The 25,296-nt window shown below is 39.0% G+C and overlaps 1 protein-coding gene and 1 pseudogene across 3 annotated transcripts in view; both read right to left on the minus strand.

Moving 5' to 3' along the window:
• Positions 1–827: 827 nt before the first annotated feature.
• CDC42EP3 (CDC42 effector protein 3) overlaps positions 828–25,296 on the minus strand; it is a 28,712-nt gene continuing 4,243 nt past the window's right edge. For 2 of the 3 annotated variants that reach the window (XM_065835913.2, XM_065835912.2), the window contains exon 2: positions 828–2,934. In XM_065835913.2, the coding sequence (XP_065691985.1) occupies positions 1,890–2,654 (765 nt within the window). In that variant the 5' untranslated portion in view covers positions 2,655–2,934 and the 3' untranslated portion in view covers positions 828–1,889. Of the gene's footprint in view, positions 2,935–20,874; positions 21,101–25,296 lie in introns of those variants that run through there. The other variant, XM_071806177.1, reaches the window with a different exon arrangement.
• On the minus strand, positions 5,107–7,130 carry LOC136099383 (histone-lysine N-methyltransferase SETMAR-like; annotated as a pseudogene).

The following is a 25,296-nucleotide window of genomic DNA, read 5'->3' on the forward strand; positions in this document are numbered from 1 at the left end:
CCCTATTTCACGCAAACTTCCCTTATGCTAATGACTGACAGATTTTTCCAGAAAAAGTTTTGGCCTAAATTCTCATTGGGTTCTAAATCCCCAGGTCCCATAAGAAACATGTGGCCAAGTAGAGCCTTGAACCTGCTTTCAGGTGACAGAACCACCATTTTTCTTGGATCATGAATGCACTGGAAATTTGATTCAGGCTTATACACACAGAATATGAAGTCAAAGGCAATTAAGCATTCTTTTAAAAATAAACACAGTTCTTGGCCATTCTACATCTCTGTTGTTCATTTATAGGAATAATATGGGAGATTGTAGCTGCATATCTCATTAATGCAAAATAATATAAGTGCTTAACCAGAAACAGGGGTAATGACTACATTCCTTACACACTCTGAAGGAATGGAATTAGTTGGCATTGACTCCCTAGAAATGTTAAGGGTAAATGTAACACATATTAAATAATCCATGACTTATATGTTCTGATACAAAGATACAGATAAATGTAATTATCTAATGAAGAACAGTCTACAAACTGTGTCAGGATCTTACCTAAAGACTTCAGTGAAAGGTGCTGGAACTTTGCCATTAACTTCACTAGAACCAAAGTGTTACTTCCTTGTCTCCAACTACTTAAAATCAGTGTATATCCCACAGTGTCCTACTTGCTTGGACTTAAACTGAATTGGAGAAGTCAACTGAATTACGATAGTAGAATTGATCTACCCCTTGGTCCTGTATTTCTGCAACTCTACTGCAGTCTGTTTCATTACAGCAGAAAACAAAACTTCATGTTTTGGTGAGGTTAGGTACTGAATCACAAAGACATAGCAATTTAAAGTTTCTTTTTATTGTATTGCACAAGATATCTATGCAATTCATGTAGGTATTGTATTAAAGGATCCACATTTCCCAAAACATTGGCTGTTGCAGCACACATCACAAGCATTGTGAATAACCAGTGCCTTCCTCAAAAATTCAAATAACCGGTTGCAAGTTTAAGCATGTGTAGCAATAAATGAAGAAAAAAAAAAAAGGCAAGTATTATCAATACATATTTCTTTTCAAACACACAAATATACAATTTTCAGAAGAGCACTGATAATGCCAAGCGACTATTTTGATGAGATATTGTATGTGTAGGCTCTGCAGTAAAAAGCCAATATGCACACAAAAAAATATTTCAACTTTTAAAATAATTTAACCATAATATCTTGCATGTGTCACGTGTTTACAACATATCATTTCATATACAACGTCAGGCCCAAGCCTCAGCTTGTGTAAATTTGTGCATATTCATTTAAAGAGGCTGAGACTCTGGGCCAGGTGTTCAAGCTGAAAAAGCCTTCAAATTGTTCACATCTGAATACAGAGTGGTAGTATAAGACCGAGAAAGTAGTTACAGTGAAGGTGTAACAGAACAGTACTACGGAAAATTAAGAAAAACACTATCAAACCCAAGGTTCTAGAAAGAGGCCTACATGTAAAGTGATGTAACAATAATTTATAAAAGTGAATAATTAATATCAGTCTCCTTTCTGACGTTTAGAGAATCTCGTATATTCAGAAGCCCATAGAAGTGAACTAACCAAATGTCACAATGAGTATCATCCTCAAACTCTGTTTTTTAAGTTTCTGATCATTAATACTGGTACTTAAAAACATTTGTACTTGCTGAAAACTGTTATTAAAATTTACCTTCCTGCTGTGAGAATTTAGTGTAATAAAAATCATGAAAAACAATAGGTAAAAAAATAGTATTTTAAGAATATTTTTAGAAAACCCGTCAAACAACTGTAAATACAGCTGATTTTTAAGTGTCTCTACTTTTGAACTACTTGTTTGTTTTTGTTTAAATGAATCACTTATAAAGAAGCAAGGGAGTACCAGTTCTAAGATTTGTTCTTGTCCATTACATTAAGGACCTCATCCAAAAGTGAAGGTCCCAAGTCAAGCTGTAGTGATAGAAGAGAGCCTGTAAGATCTGAAAGGGATTCTTCTGACTTAGTCTTTGTCTTGGTTAGTTCACATGGAAGTCGACTGTCATCAAATAGATCAACTGTTTGCCAATCAGTGCATCGTTCAGAAAAGCTGGATGAGTGGCTGTCTCTACCATTAGTAAAATGCGAAGAACCACTGTTTTGCTCCCATATGTCATCTTTGTATGTTTCTCCATCCTCTATCTGTTTACTTTTCTCCTGCAATTTTTCTTCTATTACGGGCTCACAGCTAAGCCTAGGATTTCTTGATGATCTGATGGATTCTTGCTTTGAATTAAATGTCACTGGTGACAATAAGGGCAATGTAAGGGCTTGAGAACCCCCAATGGCAGGAAGGGAAATAGCATTTTTGAGCACTGGTGATGGAGTTTCTGTAAACATGGATTCAGAAGTGCTGTTTGCCCTTAGGAATTCATTGTGGCCACCAGACTGGCTAACTCTGGCTTCTCCATTTCCAGGCAATAGCTCATAGTTGCCCTGCAAAAAGGAGATGTCTCCAAAAACATCATGTTGTCCCTCTTTTCCAATGTGTATGGTATGACGAAAATCTCCAAGTGGTGGACTGATCATATCAGGAGACAAGATATCCCTTAGTTTGAATTTCTTCCCTTTCTTATTGTTAGCAGCTTTCAAGTAGATGGGTGTCTTGGCAGGCATCTTGCTTGTAGTTTATGAGAGAAGCAATTATTAGGAAAAAAAAAGGGGGGAGGGAGAAGCCTCTTAGAAAATAAGTTATTCTCAGGAGACCTTCAGCGTTATCAACATTACATCATCATATTAAATCACTCTTGCAAATGAAGTTCCTTTCTTCTGATGCAAAGAGCTGTAGGGTATGTGAAGGTGAATGCTTCCCACTGCAGATCTTTCCAAGGTGAAGCACAAGTTTCAGGTTAGTTAGCGACCAAATGCCCTGCTACTTCCACAACTTGAAAAAAACCTGCATGGGATACAAAATCAGGTTATCATTAATTTATTTTTCATCGTTCATTCCACCTTGTTTTTTTTTAAAAAAAATAGTAATGGTACTAACAGTTCCAGCCTGCAGATTAGCTTTATGATGTTGCTTCCCTTCATTAGGCAAGATAAAAGAGTTCAGATTAACAAGGGCTAGCTAACCTTTCTCTGACTTCATAGCTTTTTTGAAGTCATAGTTTCTTAGACACGGTTGCTGAGCACAATTCATTTGATAAATATCACTAATCTCAATCTTTCTTCTCCTTATTCTGACATTCAAAATGCTGGCCTTTGAGAGCACATGCAGAAGCACGTTTATAACATTCAACAACATTAAGCTTTTGGTAGACCCAGGAAGATGGACAGAGTTATTCAGGAAATCTTTCTGGAAATGCAGTAGATCAGTTTGGATTAGAGAACTTCAGATGCTCCCATTTAGTGCTGGAACCCTCACAAACTGACATCAATAACATTTCTGTTAAACATGCCCATTTAAAAGGATAGTTTTAGGTACTTGAAAAAAGTTCTAGTCTAGAGCATCACAGATCACTCCTCCTCACCAGAAAACTCAGCCCCAAATCCCTCACACTCTGTCCATCACCATCTTCACTCCATAATGGAGCTTGCCCAGTAAGAATAACCAGTTTTAAAGCTTTGTACTGTATGGCTATACAGCCAGATTGTCAAGAAGTATTTAAACATTTTCACAAATCCTTTAACCTGAGTAATTAGGTCCTACAGTGGGGTACTTAACCATGCATCACAAGGGGAGCTGGGAATCTAGCCAGGTTAGTATTTTGGTTTTTTTTTTTTTTTTTTTATTCCCACCAGATATCTACTGCACTTCAAAGCTTTCTTCTACACAACAAAATGGTAATTCATTAGGATCTATAGAATACTAGGAGATTCACATTACATACCAAAACTCCACCACCTTAACTCCATGTCAGTACCGTACGATATAAAAGTAATTCCTAAATAAGATCTCTACTTGTGGCACACCCCATGGCAACAGAACTGATGAGTCAAATCGGTTACTTTTTAGCTTTAAACTGAAAAATTCACTGCATTGCTTTCCCCATCCAATTACCATTCTACCTAAGCAACCCATTTAGCTAAACAAAATGTCCTCAACTATGAAGAGAAGATTATTCTTAGTGAACAAAGCTGAACAGTGAGGTTGTTTTATGTTTATCTAGTGAACTCAGCTCTATCTTACTTCTCAGGAATAACAGGCAGAATTCCCCAATTCAAAATCCTCACTCTTTTCAGATCTTTTAATCTGGAATGAATGGCAGTGTAGTGTCCATGTGGTCCAAAGTCACACTTGTTGGTTACTAGTTTAAAAATTAAAGACAAATACTAGTTCATTCATGGCTTCCACCAGTTTGGGTGTGTATCAGAGACCATCATCACCAAACACCACAAAGGAGATTTCAAAGAAACCTGAAGGACACAATGAAACATCTGAAAGTTAAGAAATACTAAAATCAAGTTTAAAATAACTTATATTATAAATAAACCATTTTGGCACACAAGAGGAGCAGTGTATTTTATTTGGCTCATAGCTCAGGGGAAAAAAAAAAAATGCAAAAACCCAAACCAGAGCAAATGTTTGGGCATCCAGATCTCCTTCAATTCTTGCACTATGAGAGAGCCCCAGTAAGGGGCAGTGTAAAACCACACTTTCTCAGAGGATGCTGCAAGAGACTCTGGCACCAGGAATCATGATCCCTCCCTATACAGCAGTCCCTGTATCTGTGAAGGCCTTGCCTTCCATTTGGCCAGTGCAAGAGGCGTTACATTTGGAGAGAACTTTTGCAATTACATGCTTGCTGCAAGCATTGTTTGCTCTGCTGAAAACAAAACGCTGCCATCACTGCAGATTTCATCAGCCACCCTATTGAAATATCTGCAAATTACACGTTGTAAATAAAAGATAAGGGTTCCCTTCTCCATGGGCGTACAGCATAACATCAGCTTCAGAGAATCTATACTTTGTTACTGCATACCTATCCTCCTTGTTAAAAGCTGCCCAAAGGAGTACAGATTTTAAGCTACTTTGAACAGCTGAAATATTAGGTTGGTGCAAAAGTAATTGCCATTTCAGACCGTGAATTTTAAATCATTATAACTAGACTCAAATACATCTTTATTAATCTACATAGGAACCATTACAACCAACATATTTTTGCCAACAAGAAATAAGTTTGTTTATTCCTGTAGTATAAAAATCGGTGCTTCAGGAGTCGACAAACTCTTGGAAAGCATTTTCTGCATCCTGCTGGTTGTGGAAGTGTTTTCCCTGCAAAAAGTTGTTGAGATGCCTGGAAAAGTGGTAGTTGGTTGGCAAGAGGTCAGCTGAATATGGCAGATGAGGCAAAACTTTGTAGCCCAATTAGTTTGAGTTTTTAAGCGTTAGTTGTGCACTCTGTGGTCGGGTGTTGTCATGGAGAACAATCAGGTCCTTTCTGCTAACTGATGCCAGCTGCAGGTGTTGCAGTTTTTGGTGCATCTCATTGATTTTCTGGGCATCCTTCTCAGATGGAATGGTTTCACTGGGATTCAGAAAGCTGTAGTGGATCAGACCAGCAGCAGACCTTCTTTTGGTGCAAGTTTGGCTTTGGGAAGTGCTTTTGAGGTTCTTCTCAGTCCAGCCACTGAGCTGATCATCACCAGTTGTTGTATCAAATCTACTTTTCATCACACATCACAATCCAATCAAGAAATGGTTCTTCGCTGCTGCATAGAATAAGACGACACTTCAAAACAACAATTTTTTTATTTTCGGTCAGCTCATGAGGCACCCACTTATTGAGCTTTTTCACCTTCCAAATTTGCTTAAAATGCCAGACGACCATATCACAGTATCACAGTATGTTTGGGATTGGAAGGGACCTCAAAAGATCATCCAGTCCAATCCCCCTGCTGGAGCAGGAACACCTAGGAGAGGTTGCACAGGAATGTGTCCAGGCGGGCTTTGAATGCCTCCAGGGAAGGAGACTCCACAACCTCCCTGGGCAGCCTGTTCCAGTGCTCTGTCACCCTCACTGAGAAGAAGTTCTTTCTCAAATTTAAGTGGAACCTCTTGTGTACCAGCTTGATCCCATTGCCCCTTGTCCTATCATTGTTTGCCACTGAGAAGAGCCTGGCTCCATCCTCGTGGCACTCACCCTTTATATATTTATAAACATTAATAAGGTCACCCCTCAGTCTCCTCTTCTCCAAACTAAAGAGACCCAGCTCCCGCAGCCTTTCTTCATGAGGAAGGTGCTCCACTCCCTTAATCATCTTTGTTGCCCTACGCTGGACCCTCTCCAGCAGTTCCCTGTCCTTCTGGAACTGAGGGGCCCAGAACTGGACGCAATATTCCAGATGGGGTCTCACCAGGGCAGAGTAGAGGGGAAGGAGGACCTCTCTCGATCTACTGACCACCCCCCTTGTAATACACCCGAGGATGCCATTGGCCTTCCTGGCCACAAGGGCACAGTGCTTGCTCATGGTCATCCTGTTGTCCACCAGGACCCGCAGGTCCCTTTCCCCTACACTGCTCTCTAATATGTAATTTCCCAACCTATACTGGAACCTGGGGTTGTTCCTTCCCAGATGCAGGACTCTACACTTTCCCTTGTTAAATTTCATCAGGTTATTTCCCGCCCAACTCTCCAGCCTGTCCAGGTCCCTCTGTGTGGCAGCACAGCCTTCTGGCGTGTCAGCCACTCCTCCCAGCTTAGTGTCATCAGCAGACTTGCTGATAATACACTCAATTCCCTCGTCTAAATCATTAATGAATATATTGAATAATATTGGCCCCAGTACTGATCCCTGAGGCACTCCACTAGGTACTGGCCTCCAACTGGACTCCGCACCATTTACCATAGAACAGTCAATGTTAAGTTCTTTGGCAACTTCTCCTGTAGTTGTAAGACGATCAGCTTCGATGATTGCTCTCACTTGGTCATTGTCACCTTCCGCTGGCCGGACACTAAACTCCTCATCTTCAAGGCTCTCGTCTCCTTTGCGAAACTTCTCGACCCACCACTGCACTCTACGTTTGTCAGCAGTTCCTGGGCCAAACGTGTTGTTGATGTCGTGAGTTGTCTCCGCTGCTTTATGACCCATTTTGAACACGAATAAGAAAATCACTTGAATTTGCTTTTTGTCTAACATAATTTCCATAGTCTAAAATAACTATAAAATAAGCAGCAAGTAATAATTCAGAAGAAAAAATAAACCAAACAGTAGTGAGAAAAGCACATTAAAATGATGTATAACATAACCACATTTAAGAATGTAACCAATACCAAATCGCAAATTTCAACAATGCAAAAAACACAATTCCTTTTGCACCAACCTATATATCGTAAATCTGCAAATACTCACTTAGCCTAAAATACCGTTGTTAGTCATATTTCATTTACAATTAAATAAGGAAGAACCTGTTTTTTAAAAAAGATTTTTCAGTAAGAAAAAAAATTTCTAACTTTGGCAAATGAAGAATGGCTTAACAAGACTATGCCTCCAGCTCAACTCCTGCAAAACTAAAAAATTAGTCCACTGAATTTTCACAAGAACCTTACACATTTTTCCTGCATTCAGCAGGATTTAAAGAAATCATTAGCACACACAGGCTAAGAGAAGGAACAGAACGCAGTCCAATCTCGATACCAGGCCACACAGTAAACTTTGCCTTGTTTTAAAATGAGACCTTTTCCTGATCTTGCTGCTAAAAGAGTCTCTGTTTTGACTATTTTTAACTCAGTAACTAAGTGACCATATAGCCAAACTGGAAAGCTGAATGAGAAATTACCAGAAAACCAAATACCTAACCAGAAGTCCACCATCCTAGACCGCCAGTATACAGTGGAAGGCCTTAATTTAGGAGAAAAACAACATGAAAAGATTTTTCTTCCAGTTGAACACATATCCCTCTCCTAAAAAGAACCAAGCTTGAACAAAGCCAGAGAAACTTCAGCCCGGTGAAACCTGAAGTTTGAGTTTGGCTGTAGCACTTGCTCATTTTCATTCCTATCACTTCACACTCTCATATAAGTGTTTTGCTTGGTAACAAAGACTAATATTTTCAGAGGCACTTCTCGATCTGCCTTGCGAACCTTCTGTCCACTCAGCAATCATCACCTTCCACACAGCTCAGTTCTCCATGGGTGCCTCACTTTATTCCACAGTCAGTTTTAAAAGGACAGACTATCAGCAAATATCTTCACAGCTAAGCTTACAAAGTCAGAGACAAATGAGGGACAAGATGCAAAATTTTATTTGTGCACAAAATCCAAGAGACCTAGATCATTAAGCAGTGTCCTAGGCAAAGAAATAATAGAAAATTCTACTTCCACCGAGCAGGACCAAAAGCAAACGTGCACTTTAGAGAGACCTATTGTTTAAAATAACATTGAATTATCTTGTGGAGCAAGTCACTAGGAGAAAATAAAATCTGTACATTATTTAAATCCCCAAATGAGAATATCGTAACATAGCACAAGAGAGATCCAAACTGCAACAAGCTGCTGCAACTTCTCTACACAATGAAATATCTGCAAGTATAGAAAAAACTAGGCTCTAGGGGTTCATTTTAAGTTTTGGTTACCAGTGGCTTTCAGCAGCACAAACAAACTGTTGAGAACATCCTTGTCAATGCTGATACTTTTAGTATGCCTAAAACAACATCAGTGCAAACCACTTTTTGTTTTGTTGGTTTTCTGTTTGTTGTTTTTTGTTTGTTTGTTTGTTTTTTCCCCAAACAGGGGTTTGAACTCATGCAGTTACAATTCCTGAATTCAAGTAAAACAAACTCGCACTATAACCAAGTCTTCAGGTACAAGAAAAGCAGCAGACGATACACCATAGAGTTTACCTCTCATGTTCCTGTGGACTTGGCTGTTCATATCAACTGACAGGCTCTGAAGATGAGAGGACCAAAGTTCGCTCACTTACAGAGCAGGCCACCAGTAACTTCTGCTTACAGAGCTGCCACAGGCTGAGTTGCTTTAACCAGACCAAGCAGTAACACTTCTCCCTCCAGACTGTTCATCTAAATTTACCTTGTTTATAAGAAGCCCAGCCTTTGAATTCATCTGTATTAAAGTCAAATTCCCTGATCAGATTACAAGTCCTCACCCCTTTGTTTCTCCCTCCTTCAAAGAATTTGCACCTTTCTGATTAAAGCTACAAATTTAATTACTTTATAAAAACAATCAAGCTAATCACACTTCAGCTCAACTGATTTTCTCAAACTGCACTCAACCTGCTTTCCTAGATCAAATCTAATCTATTTGATCCCATTCTCACATACACTTTTACGAAAATTAAGGAAAATAAATCCCCAGTCCTTCCCACAGCTACAGAAACACAGGTCAAGAGGGGAATATGATGCAGTTCATTCATTCATTTTTCTGTCCATCTGCAAAGACCCAGATGCCTTCTGCTAGTCCTGGAAGATGTATGTCCACCTTCCTCTTAAAATTCTCTACAGGTGCAGACTGCAAATATTAATTTATGTCACAGAGGCCAGTCATCAGAGAAGATGCATCAGAGAATTCTCCTCTGCTCCAATCTGGGCCCTGATGAATATTGTTCATTATTTTATGCATACTGTATCTCCTTTCAGCCTTTTCTTTTTAGATAACACAAATAATTCAATCTTTCAACACAGGTCATGTTTTTTGAAGCTTGAATAGCTTCCCCCCACCTCCATTTCCAGTCTTTCCCCGCTCAGCTCAAATCTTTAAATATTCCCAACAGCAAACATAAAATTCAAGCTGAGATCTCAATTTCTGTCTTAATAGAGTGTCTTCATTTTTCTTTCAGCATCACAACATTGTTGGCTTATATTTAGTTTGTGGTCCCCTAAAAACCTAGCTCCTTTAGTGAAGAACTGTTGCCTAGCCAGTTATTCTACATGTTTTTCTTGGCTATGCCCCTGTAGCAAGGCCTCCATACTCACTGCATTTCTTTCTATTCATTTCAAACACTTCAGATGGTCAGAATCACTTTGAATTTTGATTTTGGCCTCTACAGCATGCAGGTTTAGCATCATCTGCAGATGTAATAAGCATACATTCAAATAATTCATAAAAATATTATGTAGTAACAGACACAGAAGGTAACCCTGCAGAGTTCCTCGTGATGTATCTTTCCAGATTAACAGTGGCTAAATACTCCAAGGTACTGCTACTTGATGCAGCTCGAATTCTTGAAACAATTGTCTGCTCAGGGCTAAGTATGGAAAACTTTGGCTAGACACTAGCTAGAGAGAATTTTTTTTTAAGCAAAGGAATTAACTCATTAGTCATTGTTGGAGTGAAAAGTAAAAGGCAAATGCGAGAAAAATCACGTAAGGACACATTTTAATCTCCCTTGCTATAAACACTTTTTCCCACATAAATCAAAAGTAAATAGTACAGTAGGTGTGAGCAGTCCATCTGAAGAAGTGTTAATTGGCATTAAGTGTAAGCAGAGACAGGGACAGGCTGCATACAGTGTCTTTCTAGGCATATTCCATTTCTCCAGCACCCTCCTATTTTCCCCTCCCAAAACCTAAGTTCACCAACAAAGAAAAACCAAGTTCTTTAAATGATTTTAATTGTTGACTGCTTTAAATCTTGCCACCTTTCCCACCACAGTACCCTTTCACATGGATCAAGCTGGAGTAAATTATATTAACCAGGGAATACCTTCAACTTTGAACCATTAAAGTATTTGTGCATTATATTGAGTGAGGTATTTCACATGTTAAAGATTTTTCATTTTAGCTTGTAAGAAAAAAAAATAAAGGAAAGCCAACCTGGCTTCATAAAAAATAATTTCCACAGTTCGTTGTATCCTTCAAACAGTTGTACCAGCACAACAGGAAGGAGCTGTTGAAGTTCTTAAATTTGGGTCTACTGTCTAATTCGAGCAACTGGCTCCAGTCTTCAGTCATTATTTTGTAGTTTCTCAGTCATCCTTTTTGATCGAAGTGAACAGGGGGAATTCCTCATGCGCTGATCGTGGGGGAGTAATTTTCAGGTCTTCTCTCTTTCTCTCTCTCTCTCGCGCACACACACACTTTGAACCTTCTCCAATTTTCCAACTTCCTTTTCAGAGCAGATCAGAATTAGTGACAACATTTCAATATCATTCTCCCTAACAGCATATACAAAGATAAAAATCAGTTCTTTCTTCCTATCGTTGCTGCGCTGTTTATAAACAAGATCATATTTCTGCTTTTATGTCCTCACCATCTTACAACAGGAATTATCCTACATTTACAAGATAGCATTTTATTACAAACCATTTAAGAGTTCTTGTGCTGGTATAACAAAAATGAGTTCTCCAAGCAGGATAAACTATATTGGCAAAAGTAGGAAATCCTTATTGCTGCCATTTCTTCACTCAGAGTGGGCATCCCCATTCTGGTTTTTAGGATATATACATATAATCATTTAATCAAATTTTGCCAGCACGGTCAATGCTGGTGCTCATATTACACTGTTTGTCCAGTAAGACTCTATTCCTCAAGAAAAGAAAAAGGCTTTTCAAGCTACCATTCTCCAGCAAATGATCTGGATTTATGTTGTTCAGGATAAAAAGTGAGGCCATACATCAGAAAGAAAAAACATTTTATTTGAACGTGCTCAAGCTGTTAACTGAATAAATCAGTTGAGATTTCTCCATCTTCCTCACCTCCATCACCTGCAAATTTGTACCACAACAATTTTACACTTATTTGTAGGCTCCTCATAAAAATACTATGCAGCCCAATCCTGTATAAAAAGATCTCTGCATTATTTCAATAGAAATACATCCCTCTTTCATGTCAACTTCTTTCTGACATCTACTGTGAGATTCTAAAGGTTTTTAATGCATGATTTGTTGACACTGCAGAAGACTAATGTTTCAAAACTTTGGCTGTGACGCAATATTGAGTCAAATGCCTTAGAGCCTGTTTTTGCAGTTGTGTTTTAGACCACTCCTTAGAATGTCTTATATAATTCTTACTTTTTTTCATCAAATTTTTTTTCACCTTCCAACAGTTTTCGGTCACAGCTTTCTTTCAGCTTTGTAAAGTTAGCATATTTTCTAGAATAATAAAAGCCTTTTTTCTTTTCTTCTCTTCTCCAGAGATGATGGGCATTTAATGAGCTCACTGTATTCTGTTGTTCAGCTCCATGCAATGAAACAGGTCCCTCTTTATTACCTTTTTCTTAGCTTTGTTGGCTGGTACATTCATACATATGGATTTAATACCATACGGTTCAATCATTTGCTTTCAAAAATTGGGTGAGTGCAACAGCATGCAGATTTAGGCACAGGTACATGTCAGTACAAAGCCTAGCACCTTAACTCATGCAGCCGGTGAAGACGAAGTTGTGCTATGTCAGACAGACTGTACACTGAAGCATAGTCACACGTTTCCTCCTACAAAGCCAGCAGATCACATGAGCAAATATCTGGGGCTCTAAACTCCTAGGGCACAAGAGGTAGAGGCTTAAAGACTTGTCCCTCAGCTGTCTTAGGCCAAGGGAAAACAACAGTCAAATGGGACAAAAAACCCCCATAACCTGAGCCCATGTGCCACCTAAGAGACTTGAGTAACTGCTCTGCTTGAAATCTCATCTGCTGCGGGAGAAGAAAGGAATGGTTTTTAGCAAAGCAGCTCCCTGACACAGCTCAAGGCATGTCCACCCGAGTGCTGGTATTGCCACTGGGAAGACCTTGGGAGGCTGTGGACTGAGGCAGGCAGCACTGACCCTTTTGATGTCAGCCAGCACTCATACAGATTTTAGTGGATTATGAATCCACACCCTTTGTAATTCTGAGGAGGTCAGCATGGATGGCTTTCTCTTTTGACACAGAGGCTGTCGTTCCCCAGCCCAGCTCCACTCTCAAGCTGGTTTAAAAAGTTCCCACCCTGGATTCCTCACTCCTCCTTGCTGGTTCCTCGTTCTGCACTGCAGTTGCTTGTACCCTCCGTGGGCAGACAGACGTACAAGCCACACTGCACACTGGCCATGGCAGCAATTCTCCCCACTGACTCAGTTTCCAGCAAAGGCTTACCAACAGCTGCAGTGTGACTGATGGCAACGCTGCCAGTTCAAGCCAAATATAACTGTTGCTGTCAGGAAGACATTCTCCCCTTCCCCCGCCATGTGCACACACTTGACCCCTTATAAGCCAGTTCAGCAGACTGAACTGGGAAAAAACTAGCCAGGAAAGGGGTGTAAGGTCACAAGGCTAGGAGTGAGACTTTCAGCTGCAACAAATCATTTGAAAAGCTCAGCTACCTCAGGAAACATCGTTCTTGGAGAGGAAGGAGTTCTGGCAAAAGGGATGGGCAATTCTTAACCAACTCTTGTGCAAGAAAATGTGTCCATGGAATTACATCCAGATTTTATTCATTTCTGATGCAAAAACGGTTTGGTAGCTCCACTAGCTTCTGCCTTAGGGTTCCCAAAGTAGCAGTAATGTTGAAATGAAGTTTTTCCAACTATAGTTAAGAGTTTATCATGACTATTTTTAAAAAGATCCTTAGTTTAACAATTCCCTAACTGGTAGCTCGTAACAATAGGCAATCTAAAATGAAAGCATTCCATCCCCCCAAAAAATCCCCCTATACTGAACACCCCGCCTCCAATTCTCAAAAAACCCTTTATCTCCAAGTCAAATATTCTTTATCATCTCCTTGAAACACACAAGTGACATAAGCATATTATAATCACCAGTTCTCCTATTATTCAATTCTCAAAGCATTTCACTTGAAATAAATATTTACCATCTTGAAGTAGCTGATAAACTATGTTTAAAACAAACTTGAAGGCCAGAGAGCCCTCTATATGCAAAGGCTAACAATGAGGTAGAGGTACAAAGCTACGGAAAAATATAAATTTGCACAGGACTTATTTGTTTTATTACAGAGAAAAAGGATGAACCCTCTGGTGTCTTCTGCCTCCTTCAGAGAGTTGAATGGTCACAAAGATGAGATCAAAGAGCATAAGGTTGGGGTAGGTGGAAGAAAGTAAATTCTTCAATGGATTACAAAAAAATCTTCACTGATTTTCTTTTCTGGTCCAATTCATGCCCTCTTGAAAGAATGGGGATGAAATCATGGAGTAAATACAACTTCTAAGATTTCACTATCTATACACAATTCAAAGTAGATTGTATAACAACCAAAGTAACTGTTATGAAACAAAACCAAACCAAACCAAACCAAACAAACAAAAAACCAAACCAAAACAAAACAAAAGTAGAAATTACATGTTCACTGTGAGTTTCAACTCTACTCCTAACAAAAAACCTCTACTATTTGAAGGCACCATTTCAGCAGAGGTAAGAACCTGGAGGAATATGTGACAACTGAAAGACATGTCATATTGTGGCTCTGCTGTGTAGCTTGTCAGTGACACCTGTGATGTGCCCCAGTTGACAGGGACACATCACACTGGACAACAGCTCAGGGGGTCCCTGCTTCCTCCTGAAATCTCTTTGCTGCAGATGCTAAGTTCTGTTAACTTGAGCTGCTTGTACTAAACCGATCAGACTTCATTTTTTCTGGAATATATCAAGTAGTACCAGAGTGCATTCACTCTCTGTGCCAACAGTCATATTTCACATAGTGCTCTTAAAAATCAGGTGGAGTTCCAGTTTAATTTGAAAGAAATTAATATACCCAGCACTTGCACAGAGATTATTCAGAGTGACACAGTGACAGTTCAGTGCTAAAGCTAGTTTACTGATTAGCAGCTGATATTTCTTTCGGACTTTAAACCGCATGTATTTAATTAAACTGTCTGAAATACTGTTGTCCCAAATCCCACTAAAGCTACCTTCTCAACACTCAGGGATTTACCTCAGCCAGTACTCAACACCCATTGTCACATTACTGCAGCCATATTTCAAAAGACCAGTACAGCTCTTAAGACACAGCTTAAGCCAAATGGTGAGTGAGATGACACCATCTGTATGTAGAGAAGACTGGAGCTCAAGCTTGCATGTGCAGGCAACATGACAAAATGATTAAATGCGCCAGGGAAACATGCTGTATCCAATGAACCCAAGCAGACCTAATGTACTACAAGTCAAGTCTTGTCCTTTGCAGCTTTCCAGAAAAGCATTTTGCAGACACTCATGTTCTCTCTGCACTCTGCAGGGGCTCCTGCTCAGAATTTTGCCTTGAGACTGCAAGAGAAAATAAATCCCTCTGTTTAAAGTTCAGTATTTCAAAGTGCTCCAAAATGGACATTTTGTTTTCAGAAGTAGCGTCAAGGGAAAGTGAGTGTATTGGCGGCAAAAAGAAAACTTCTAGTAGGCAGTCACCTTAGGGTAATGTAATCATGACTCACACTCCTCACCCATTTCCTGACTAGGGCTGTGCATGATCAAAAGAAAACCAGCCACAGTAATGCTGCCGCTCGTTAATGTCAGCGAGCCTGAAAGGATTATAGACTACCAGAAAACAAACTCATTGCAGAGCGTCCTATTAAAAGCCTGGCATAAATTGACCGTGACAAACACAGTGGTGTAATACCATCCTCAACCAAAACAACAACTTGCCTTTGTTACGAGAAACAAGTTACAACTTTTAATACCGAGTTCTCATACCTGAACAAACCCTCTCACATGCCTTAAAACACTGTAAATCCTTGGCGTGTGTATGGGGAGGGTGCAGCAATATCCAATTGCTAGTTAGTCTGTAAGGAAATACAAGATACATGGCTCTTTTGAAAAGCATCACAGCAAACTCAGCCTGCTATAAAACAACTACACCAGAAAGGCTGAAAAAGAACACACACACCAAAGCATGAGCTGGGCCTAAGTGGTTGTCACCTTGTAAGAAGGGTACTTCAAAAGGCAATTTTTGTCTCGGTGTTCAGTCCTGTTGGGCAGCCTGAGTGAAGCGTGAATGCACTTAATGATGAAAATTAGCATTCATTTGTATAAAGAGTTCTTCAGCAGAAAACAAATTTGAGGTCCTTGTAGGGACTTTGGTCAAATTTAACTTGTTCCAAAACCCACATTAATGAAAACCTCAAAATTAATCAGATATTTCAAAAGAAACTAGGCTAGACTTTAGGTAACGCAGATGACAACACCCAGCTGCACCGCTCTGTAGCCCTCACAGGCCAAACAGAATCACAGAATCATTTATGTTGGAAAAGACCTTTAAGATCATTGAGTCCAACAAGTCAACTCTTTTCCCTCCCTTCAGAAGCAGGGCCCTGCATTTGCAGGTCCCTTGCCTTCCTCTTTACAAACACCAACTAACTGCTAAACATGCTCCTCAGCACCACTCACCATGTTCCTTATGCTGCTTCCAACAAGGGACATCAAAGGGGAGAGAGATCCCGAAGTTGATCATGAATATATATAGTGCATTGCCAAAACCATTGTCAAAAGAATTAAGACCAATCAGCAGTTGCACTCTACTTCCAGGATACTGAGGAGACCTATACCAGGTATCTGACAGCCAAATGAAACAACAACCTGATGTTTTAGTAATACCTCAGCTTGCCTCTTAAAAGTCTCAGACATTTTGCCGCTCACATGATACAGAGTACTGGGGGACAGGTAGGAGAAACAATCAGTTGCACAAGGCAAAAGTTGTGTTTAGGTCTGGCTAAACGAACACCCGCTAAATCTACTAAGTCAATACTTTATCTAGGTTGCACTTACTACTTCGGAGTTGAGAAAAGCTAGTTCTGAAACAGAGCACACACATCCCAAGGCCTTACATTGCATTGTGACATTTGCCGCTAGACTGTTGTAACTCTGCTTTTTCATCATGCCCTATTTATACAACTCTAACAGCACAGAGGTGAGGAGCAGTAATTCCCTTGGGCACATATGCACCTCTCTCTTGACCAAGAACAAGCTGTTACCACACGCTGCAAGTTGTTCATGTACCAATTTATACAGCTGGTATGGAATGCAGTGGGATGGAGGCAGACAAATAAGAGAACATAATTTGGGGACCTTCTTTCCTGTGTAAGGGGCACATTTATTTACTTAATCCTTTAATAAGTGGGTAAGATGAACTTCTGCCTGTACTGAAGGTTATTTCAAGCACATTTCTAATGGCTCTTGCAAGCTCCGGGGAGTCAGAAGTCAAGTTATGGAAGGAGGAAATTGTTGAATTGCTCACCAACCGCTACAAAGATCTATTTCAGAAACAGTTCATCAACACTCATATTGCTATGTCTTACGGTTCTTGAGATCTCTCAGAACACTAAATATGGGTTATCCTACAATAATTCAAATTAAATATATCTATTTTCTTATATAAAAATCCTGTCACAGACACTACTGTTAAACTCTTGCCATTCCTGAAAACACCATAATCCGTTCACTTTAGAGAACAAAATTGGAAGGAAAAGACAATTTAGCATAGGAAGAGAAGAAAGGGACAAACAAAAAGAAAAAATCTGCACCTCATTGATAAATGATAAATCCAGATACAACACCTTAGCAGCTTGTAGTAGAACAGTTAACTTTTAATAGTCACCAGGATCCTAGGTTAATGGCTGCTGATTAAGAAAGTTCATGCCTCCCAAGGTGAGTGTTTCAGACCACCTGAAAGAGGGCAGCAGTTTCACCCTGGGCGCCAATGCAGGCTGACGGAGCATTACATCTCAAAGCAAAATCTCAATTTTAAAAACAAAACCATTGTTAATTCCTGAAAAATCCAGAGAGACTCTTCATCTCCCTTGCATTTTGGCTTTTATGTTCCCAGTGACTTATCCAACAAGATTAACTCAGTGCTGCTCTAGAACTTGATTAAGCTAATAAATAATGAAATTCCCTTCATACCTCTTGCCATTCTACTTTCTTATGCAAAAGAAGATACAGAGAATGTTCTTATGTTTTCCCAGACACAAAAGTATTCTTCTTGGGCTTTCAATGGAAAGCCATCATTTACTGGGCACCTGGAAATAGCCATTTGCTCCTTTGACAGACTGCTTTAGCAGAGTGCCAACAAAGAGTTTACTGATACAATACACACCTTGGTACAAATACTGCATTGGAAAGCAACAATCCCCCACCCCAGGGAAGTACAATTAACTCCTATTTCTGTTCTTTTGGCTAAAATATTCCAATATTAAATGCAAGAAGCAAAAATGAAACAAAGTAAGTTGAAACACTGTAGCGGTTGACAGCTACTACTGACATTTTTCTGATAGCACAAAAACCAACAAAGATTAACTTTTTGAGTCACTTAGCCCGGATCTCTTTCTCTCTCTCTCTCTCTCTCTCTCTCAGCAGTAATTAAAATCAGTGTAATTATTCGAGGCTATAATTACTGCAAATCAGATCAGAATCAAAACTCTTGCTTTACTAAATTAATGACAAGATAACAAACTCAATATATCTGCAATGGAAGGACAGGTCTGTACAACACCCAATATATACAGCTCTTCTTCTGCCCAGTACATCCACTCAAAACCAAAAGAATGTTATTTTTTCCTGTCATGGAATTATGCATCAACTGTGACTTCTTATACACCAGGTTAGCATGCCTGATTTCATAGGAGTTTCTCCCCGTTTGTACTCCGTAAAAGATTAATGTCACTCGTTACAAGATGTTACAAACAGCAGTTATGGCATTTTTTAATATGGATGTTAGGACTCATGTGGGCTTTCTGCTTAGCAGAAGGACTTTGAACCTGCATTGCCAGTACACGCTCTTCAACTCTTTGCCTGTGTTTGGCCATCACCTGTCCACCCCCCGTAGCCACAATTCCAAGAGAATGCCACTAAACAAAAGGGGGTTTCAGAAGAGGCACAAGACTGATACTGTCACTTAGTTACTTAGACTGAAGCTAGACAAAGCAAGGTAAGAAAGAAAATGTACCTTTTCATAACAGCAGAAACAATTTACCAAGGCTTGTTTTTATTTTTTTTTTTTTTTTAAATTCTAAGATCTGCCCATTGTCTAATTCAAACAATTGAGGCAGAGCCAGGAGTCATACTGACAGAGACTGGGTAACAGTTCAGGAAGGGCCTACATCTTATCATAGACAGGTTCCAAATGCTCTGTTCTGGCTTTTCACATTCAAGATATGAAGAGTATTTTTCCTAAATATGTGACATTTCTCTTAAGAATCAAATATTTTGCAAAATATTTAATTCTTATCTAGGGAAAGCCATACTAATATTTTTTAGAGTCTTTTTGTCTACAGATTGTGTTTTCTTGGCCATCAAGATGATTATGAAGGTTGAAAGGGCAAATCTCCTGGAAGCTATCAAAACAGAGCTCTCATCCAAACTGTCATGTTTGGAAAGCTCTTGTCTTTCAGCACAAAATAGAAAAAAACAAAACAAAACAAAACAAAAAACTATATCTTTGTTTGACACTACTTCAGTCCTGGATGGAGAACTGAATAAATTCTTTCCTGTCAAACTGCCACGAACAGTTTGAGATCTGCAAACTTTAAAAGCTGTTTCTCCTCTGACGCTGTGCAAGCAGAAGGGCACACTTTTCACAGCAACTGAGCCTCTTTAAAATGTTTAGCTTTGCTCTTTCACTTTGAAGTACAACTTTCTAGCAAAGCTAAACATTTTAAAGTACAATTTTCTAACAAGGGTATCTCAAATGCCTGACCGAGCAGAATCCAGTGTCCAACTTCAGATACTCAGTTTTGAAGAAAAGCACAATGAAAAAAATTAGATGTGGCTTCATTCACTTTTCTTCGAGAGAAATTGAGATAGTTCTGGAATTGTGACATTATACAGGAGATATGGCTTGAAAAGAAATGGATAGCCTTAGATAATGTTGCTGTTGTACTACGGGACCACATTTGTAGTTTTAGGGTATTAACCCAAGAACTACAAACTTTCAAATTCAGAAAGCTCAGAAGCTCTTGAAAGCTACCTCACCAGATGGTCTAAAAGAACACACTTAATCAGAGCACCTGAAAACTTACCTGGTACTATTTCAGAGAAGGATCTTTAATGCACACACACAGAGGGACAGCTGCTCCTACTTCCACAGATAAAACGCTGCTTTATCACAGAGAGAATACACACAATTTCTCAGATGATGCCTTTTTAACATGTCCACCTACCCTTCAGATGTCTTGGAAGCTTCCAATTTAAAGTTCATTTTCAGAGTTGTTTATAAATATCAGATTTTGCCATTCAAGACAACATTTTCTATACTTCATCTACAGCAATATGTATATGTTTGTTTATTGGCAGGATTAAAAAGAGGTGGGAGAAGTTTAACAGAAGTTGTTCAACTGTTTCTCTAATGAGAAAAACCAAAATTATATACTTCAACTGCCCTGCTCCACTGTAATGCCCTTTACTCCTATGCATACAGAACCTATCAAAAACTACAGGCTTGTTAAAAAGTTCTGGCACTTCTGTACTTTTAAAGCTAGTCCTCACATTCAAATTTTTATCTGGGAATGTGTCTTTACCTATCACTGTGACTTACCAGGATGGTCAATTTTAAGGTGTTTTGATTGTACAATTTTTGCAAGATTCATTAACTTAGCACCTGCCAGCAAAAATCTTCCTAAATCTGCACTCTATTAAAAATACTGTCCCTCCTGCTTATTTGCTCTGTACCAGCAAACAACTCAGCAGGAAGGGATGACCATCAACTGAAATTCAGAGGAAGGACAGAACCTCTGCGTGAGAACTGGGAATGTGGAACCAGTAAATGCAGGACAGTGGAAGTGGCGAAGGGATGGACCCTTACGAACAGGTACAAGGGAGAAAGACATAAGCAGGCTTGATGCAGGAAAATTAGCTGGAATTTAGCAAGAGGACTTAATTGCATGTTTAGATTGCTCATTTGGGCATTGAAGCCTGCTTCTTTCCTTACAGATTTTTCAGTTTTATGCAGATTATATCTTTGTATTTTCAGAGATCACTTAAATACACTTAAAGATTTACATTTCAATGGATATATTGTTCTCACCAAAGGCAGTGCCAAAAAGCTTCCAACTTCTCTGTTGTTGCTTCTCCTGTCTCTTCCTCCTGTAAGTTGTCAGAGCATAACCCAGCAATCCGCCTGTTATATACTATGCCACAAAATACCTTATTTACAATGCATATTCCTCTGCCAAAGTAGAGGTACCTTTGTAGTCCCAAGGCAAAATAGCTACTGCAACTAAAAGTGAAATTTACGCTGCAGACAGCTTTTCTATTTTTGTCTAAGAACTAACTACTTGATTGTTCATCATTTTTGTCTGGAGAGGTGTGTTTTATTTTTGTCCTCACAAATTCCTTTAGGAACTCCTACAGATTCCTAGCCTACTTGGGCTCTTGCTATTGTAACTTTTCTTCTTTGGGAATAGAAATATGTATTTTTAAGAGAGCTGTACAGCCCACTCTGCCATAAAATTAATGACTTTGTTGTCTTTGCTGTTGACCTTAGTGGATCTTATCTAAAAGACTCTGGAGACTGAGATGGATGTTCATCATGCCTGAGGGTGGATACAGAAGAAAACAAAACAGAAGAAATATAGCCTCCCTTCCCACTCAAATAATACAGTGCAAGTGGGAAAGGGACATTCAAGAACAGAGCAGCTACCATACAAATTACTGGTATGCTCAGTTCACTATCTTGTTCCTAACAATAGATCTTTCTGTTCAGTCTGTATGACTTCCCTTACCACTAATTACTTTGCATATCATTAATAAGAAACAATTTGGAGCAGATATGATAACACAAATAATCCAATCTTTTCATTTAAGGCAGTAACTATGCCTGCATTTATACAGTCCTAAAACTACATTTGGCCCTTTGACAGCAACCACGAGGCTGATGTGGCCCCTGGTGAAAATGAGTTTGACGCCCCTGATTTAAGGTTTTCTTTAAAATTACTAGATTCTACCATTTACTTCTACTGAAAGTGACCAAAGTGAGCAACGTAATACCATACATTTGTATTGTTGCAGCATCAGAAGCCCTAATCACAAGCCAGGTATCTAGTATCTTAAGAATTATGCAGACATAAAATGACAACTAGAAAATCTCACAAAAGACAATTCTTTAGTTCCTGTATCTTTTGGGACAGGGAATACTGCTAGCTTCCTAACAGAATCGTAACTGTTGTGAGCACCATCTCCCTCCTATTTCAGCTTTCCACTCCAGAGTTTGGACTGAAGTAAAATACGATTCCATACGCCATATATACAGCGTGTGCATGGATACAGTGTTCATTCTTTACCTCCATATTCCCACCTGATTTTAAACATCCAAGGAGAAAAGACCCCCCACCAGATACACTGCATCTTACCCTCTTATTAAATGTGATTAATTCTTGCAAGGTCATCTGCAAGAGAGCCATAAGCGAGCAAAGAACCAGCTTAAACTTGATGAAGAGCAGTAATATTTTGTATCTAGAGCAGGAACATGTGAGCTGCATCTGACATGCAGGACCATCAATAGCACTATTCTTTCCTTGTCCCTCTTTCACTCACCATGTAGCTCTCCGGCTGTTCCCATCTTCCTTAAATTAGGCTAACCCCTGACATTATTTATAGAAGTCAGGCATCCTTAAAAGAAGGGAAACACCAAAGACTACACAGCCACATACTATCCTCCAAATGAATATAGACAAGTCATGCAAAAGCTGGATAAGTGTCTTTTCAAGGACCAGAGCACTGGGGAGAAATAGTGCAGCTGGCTTTTATTATACATCACACTACAAAAGGCAGAACCTGCATTTTCTTTTTCCTTCACCCTCACTGTGGCACATGTAGCTTTTAGTGTCAGAGATGCTTTTGTTTTTATTCTTTGTGGTTACAGAAACATACTCTCAAAGAACAAGAGTCACATCAAAGCTTCAAATGACAGGGAGCTTGTAAAATTAAAATTTATTAAGCTATCACTTGAGATTTGAACATTGAGAAGATTAGCCTAATCATTCTCTGGAGATAAAATTTAGCCAAACTGAAACTATATTTCAGTTCCCAAAAGACAGTTTGTCAAACAATCAAAAAATAAAGACCAAAAAGTAATACTGATGACCATTCCCCAACAGAATTCATCACTAAAAGCAGTGGCAAGAGTGCCTGAACAAGATGCTGTTCCTTAATGGTGGCCTGTCACATTGAAAACAGGATATTTATGGTATGCATCTTGAGCACGGAAAAGGGGAGAGAAAAAGCAAAAGGAAATATTCACCTTAAGTTCCACCACATCTTGGACTAATCTTTGCCTGAGTTTCAGATCTAATTTAGCCAATCTCATGAACAAACAGAATTGAAGTCAAATTGAATCAAAGTATACACTGAATCATATTAACTGAGGCAAAAAAGTTAGAGGTTTCTAGAAAATACTTAGACCTTCATGAAAAAGATATGTAAACACACATGATTTAGGCTTCACTTAACTAGAGCTGGAGATACACATAGAAGGAAAAATGGAACTTGTTTCTGATCAACACATAAAAGGAAAGAAGAATGGAACTTGTTTCTGATCACAATATCTTGCTGAATGCAATTTAAAAGGTTACATTCAGTAAGCATTGGAATTAAGAGGAACATTCAAAATTCTTCTGATATTACAAGAATTTTTTTAATGTTCTCAATTACCTAAGTATTGATTTTTGTAAAATTTAAAAGCTTTCTTAATGAGACAAATCCATCAGTGCTCTTGTACAATTCTTGACAACATAAATAAAATAAGGGAAGAAATAAACAAAAAGGCAAGAATGTAAATGTGGAGAAAAATCCCCAACAACACTGATGTCATGCTCCTGTACATCACTTAGTACTAGTGCATCACTCAAGCACTAGAAAAAACAACCAAACAAAAAACTGTCTACTACACAGGAGCTGACCCGGTCGTATGGCTTAAGAAAACCACCTTCTTGAAAGTCAGTTAGAAGCTTTACTAGAATAAGAGAAACAGAGAAAATATTTATCAAAGCAACAAGATCCATCAGCCTCTTCTTCACTAAAGACTTAGCCTCAAGTCTTGTCTACCATCTCCTTCCTGCCTCTTCTTTGCCTCCTGCTCAAGACGTGAAACTGTATTACTCATACTCGTTACAGGTATCAGGGTTTCTCCTTGTGAAGATCATGACAGAGAGCTCTGCCAGCTGGAAAGCTCATTTCACAACATCTTTGGAGAAATGCTTCATAGATGCTGACTGTGGTGGCAGCAAAGCACCTTTGATCTTCCTTGGAGAGTATCGCTGAGAATTCTGAACCCCATAATTAGAAATATCATATGTGGAACACTAAGGTTGCAAAGTCAAAGAACGCAAAGTTAGGAAATCCCAAGATTATACTACTTGTGCAACCATTATTTGGTTCCTTCACCATCCGCATTACAATGTTGCCCAGCACCACCCATAAGCCCTGTGACAGAGCAGGACCTTCAGCTTTAGCCCAGGATTTCAAATAGATCCTCTCTTTTTGTTACTTCTCACCTCATTCACCCCACATACTGTTTGAGGCAAGAAGGCTGTGAGAAATAATGTTACCATAATGCACTTGCATTTGTGTCGCTATTTTCTACAGGCATTTTTCAATTTATGGATACTTACTTTCGCCAGTATACCAAGCTTTAGGTGTTTGGGTTTGCTTGACTTCACTGCTAGACTCTACAGACTTTTTAAAAAGTTAACTGAAAACAAAAAAGAAATTAAACCTGACAGTTTGCTTTTATTTACTATTTCTATGTTATGAAAAAAAAACCACATTTGAAATGAAGACTCAACACCTGTTTCCTTTGTTAAAGGCACAACAGAAATATTCAGATACACGTAAAATTTCTACAGGTAAACAGCTAGAACCGGACTTGAAGCACCTGGTATTTCAAAAGGACAGAATAAAAATATACACCAAGCCATACATTTTAGATCTTCCAGCGAAGGCATGAAGAAGTGTTTATTTTTAGAAAGTTCTCCACAGATTACTTTAAAAAAAAAATTAATTGCTTTCTAAATGCATCTAAACAACTTTGCAGAAACCTGACTAAGCAAGTCATACCTAGTTTCAGTGACCACAGTTCATCATCAGCACTTGTATCTCTCCAGAAGGTCAGCTGCTGTTTACACATAACCACAGAAAAGTTCACTTAGCTCACTCAGAATGAGCCCCAGCACAATAACTCACTGTATCAGTCCATTTAATTTTTTATCTAACTTGTTCCCTGTTGACCTTTATGATAGAAATCAAAGCAGTGTATCAGACTTGGTGAGCTTTCTTCTATTATTCAGTACAAGTAAACAACATTAACACAACATTTACATAGTTAAGTTGTATGTTGCTGTCCCACACATGGTGGGGGTTGAAACCCTTCATGTGGCTCCCTGGCATTCATGAGATACTAGTCATCATGCTTTAAGAGTATTGTGCAACTTGAATAATTCCAAAGATTAGC

Source organism: Patagioenas fasciata, chromosome 3, assembly GCF_037038585.1.
Source record: "Patagioenas fasciata isolate bPatFas1 chromosome 3, bPatFas1.hap1, whole genome shotgun sequence".
NCBI lineage: Eukaryota > Metazoa > Chordata > Aves > Columbiformes > Columbidae > Patagioenas > Patagioenas fasciata.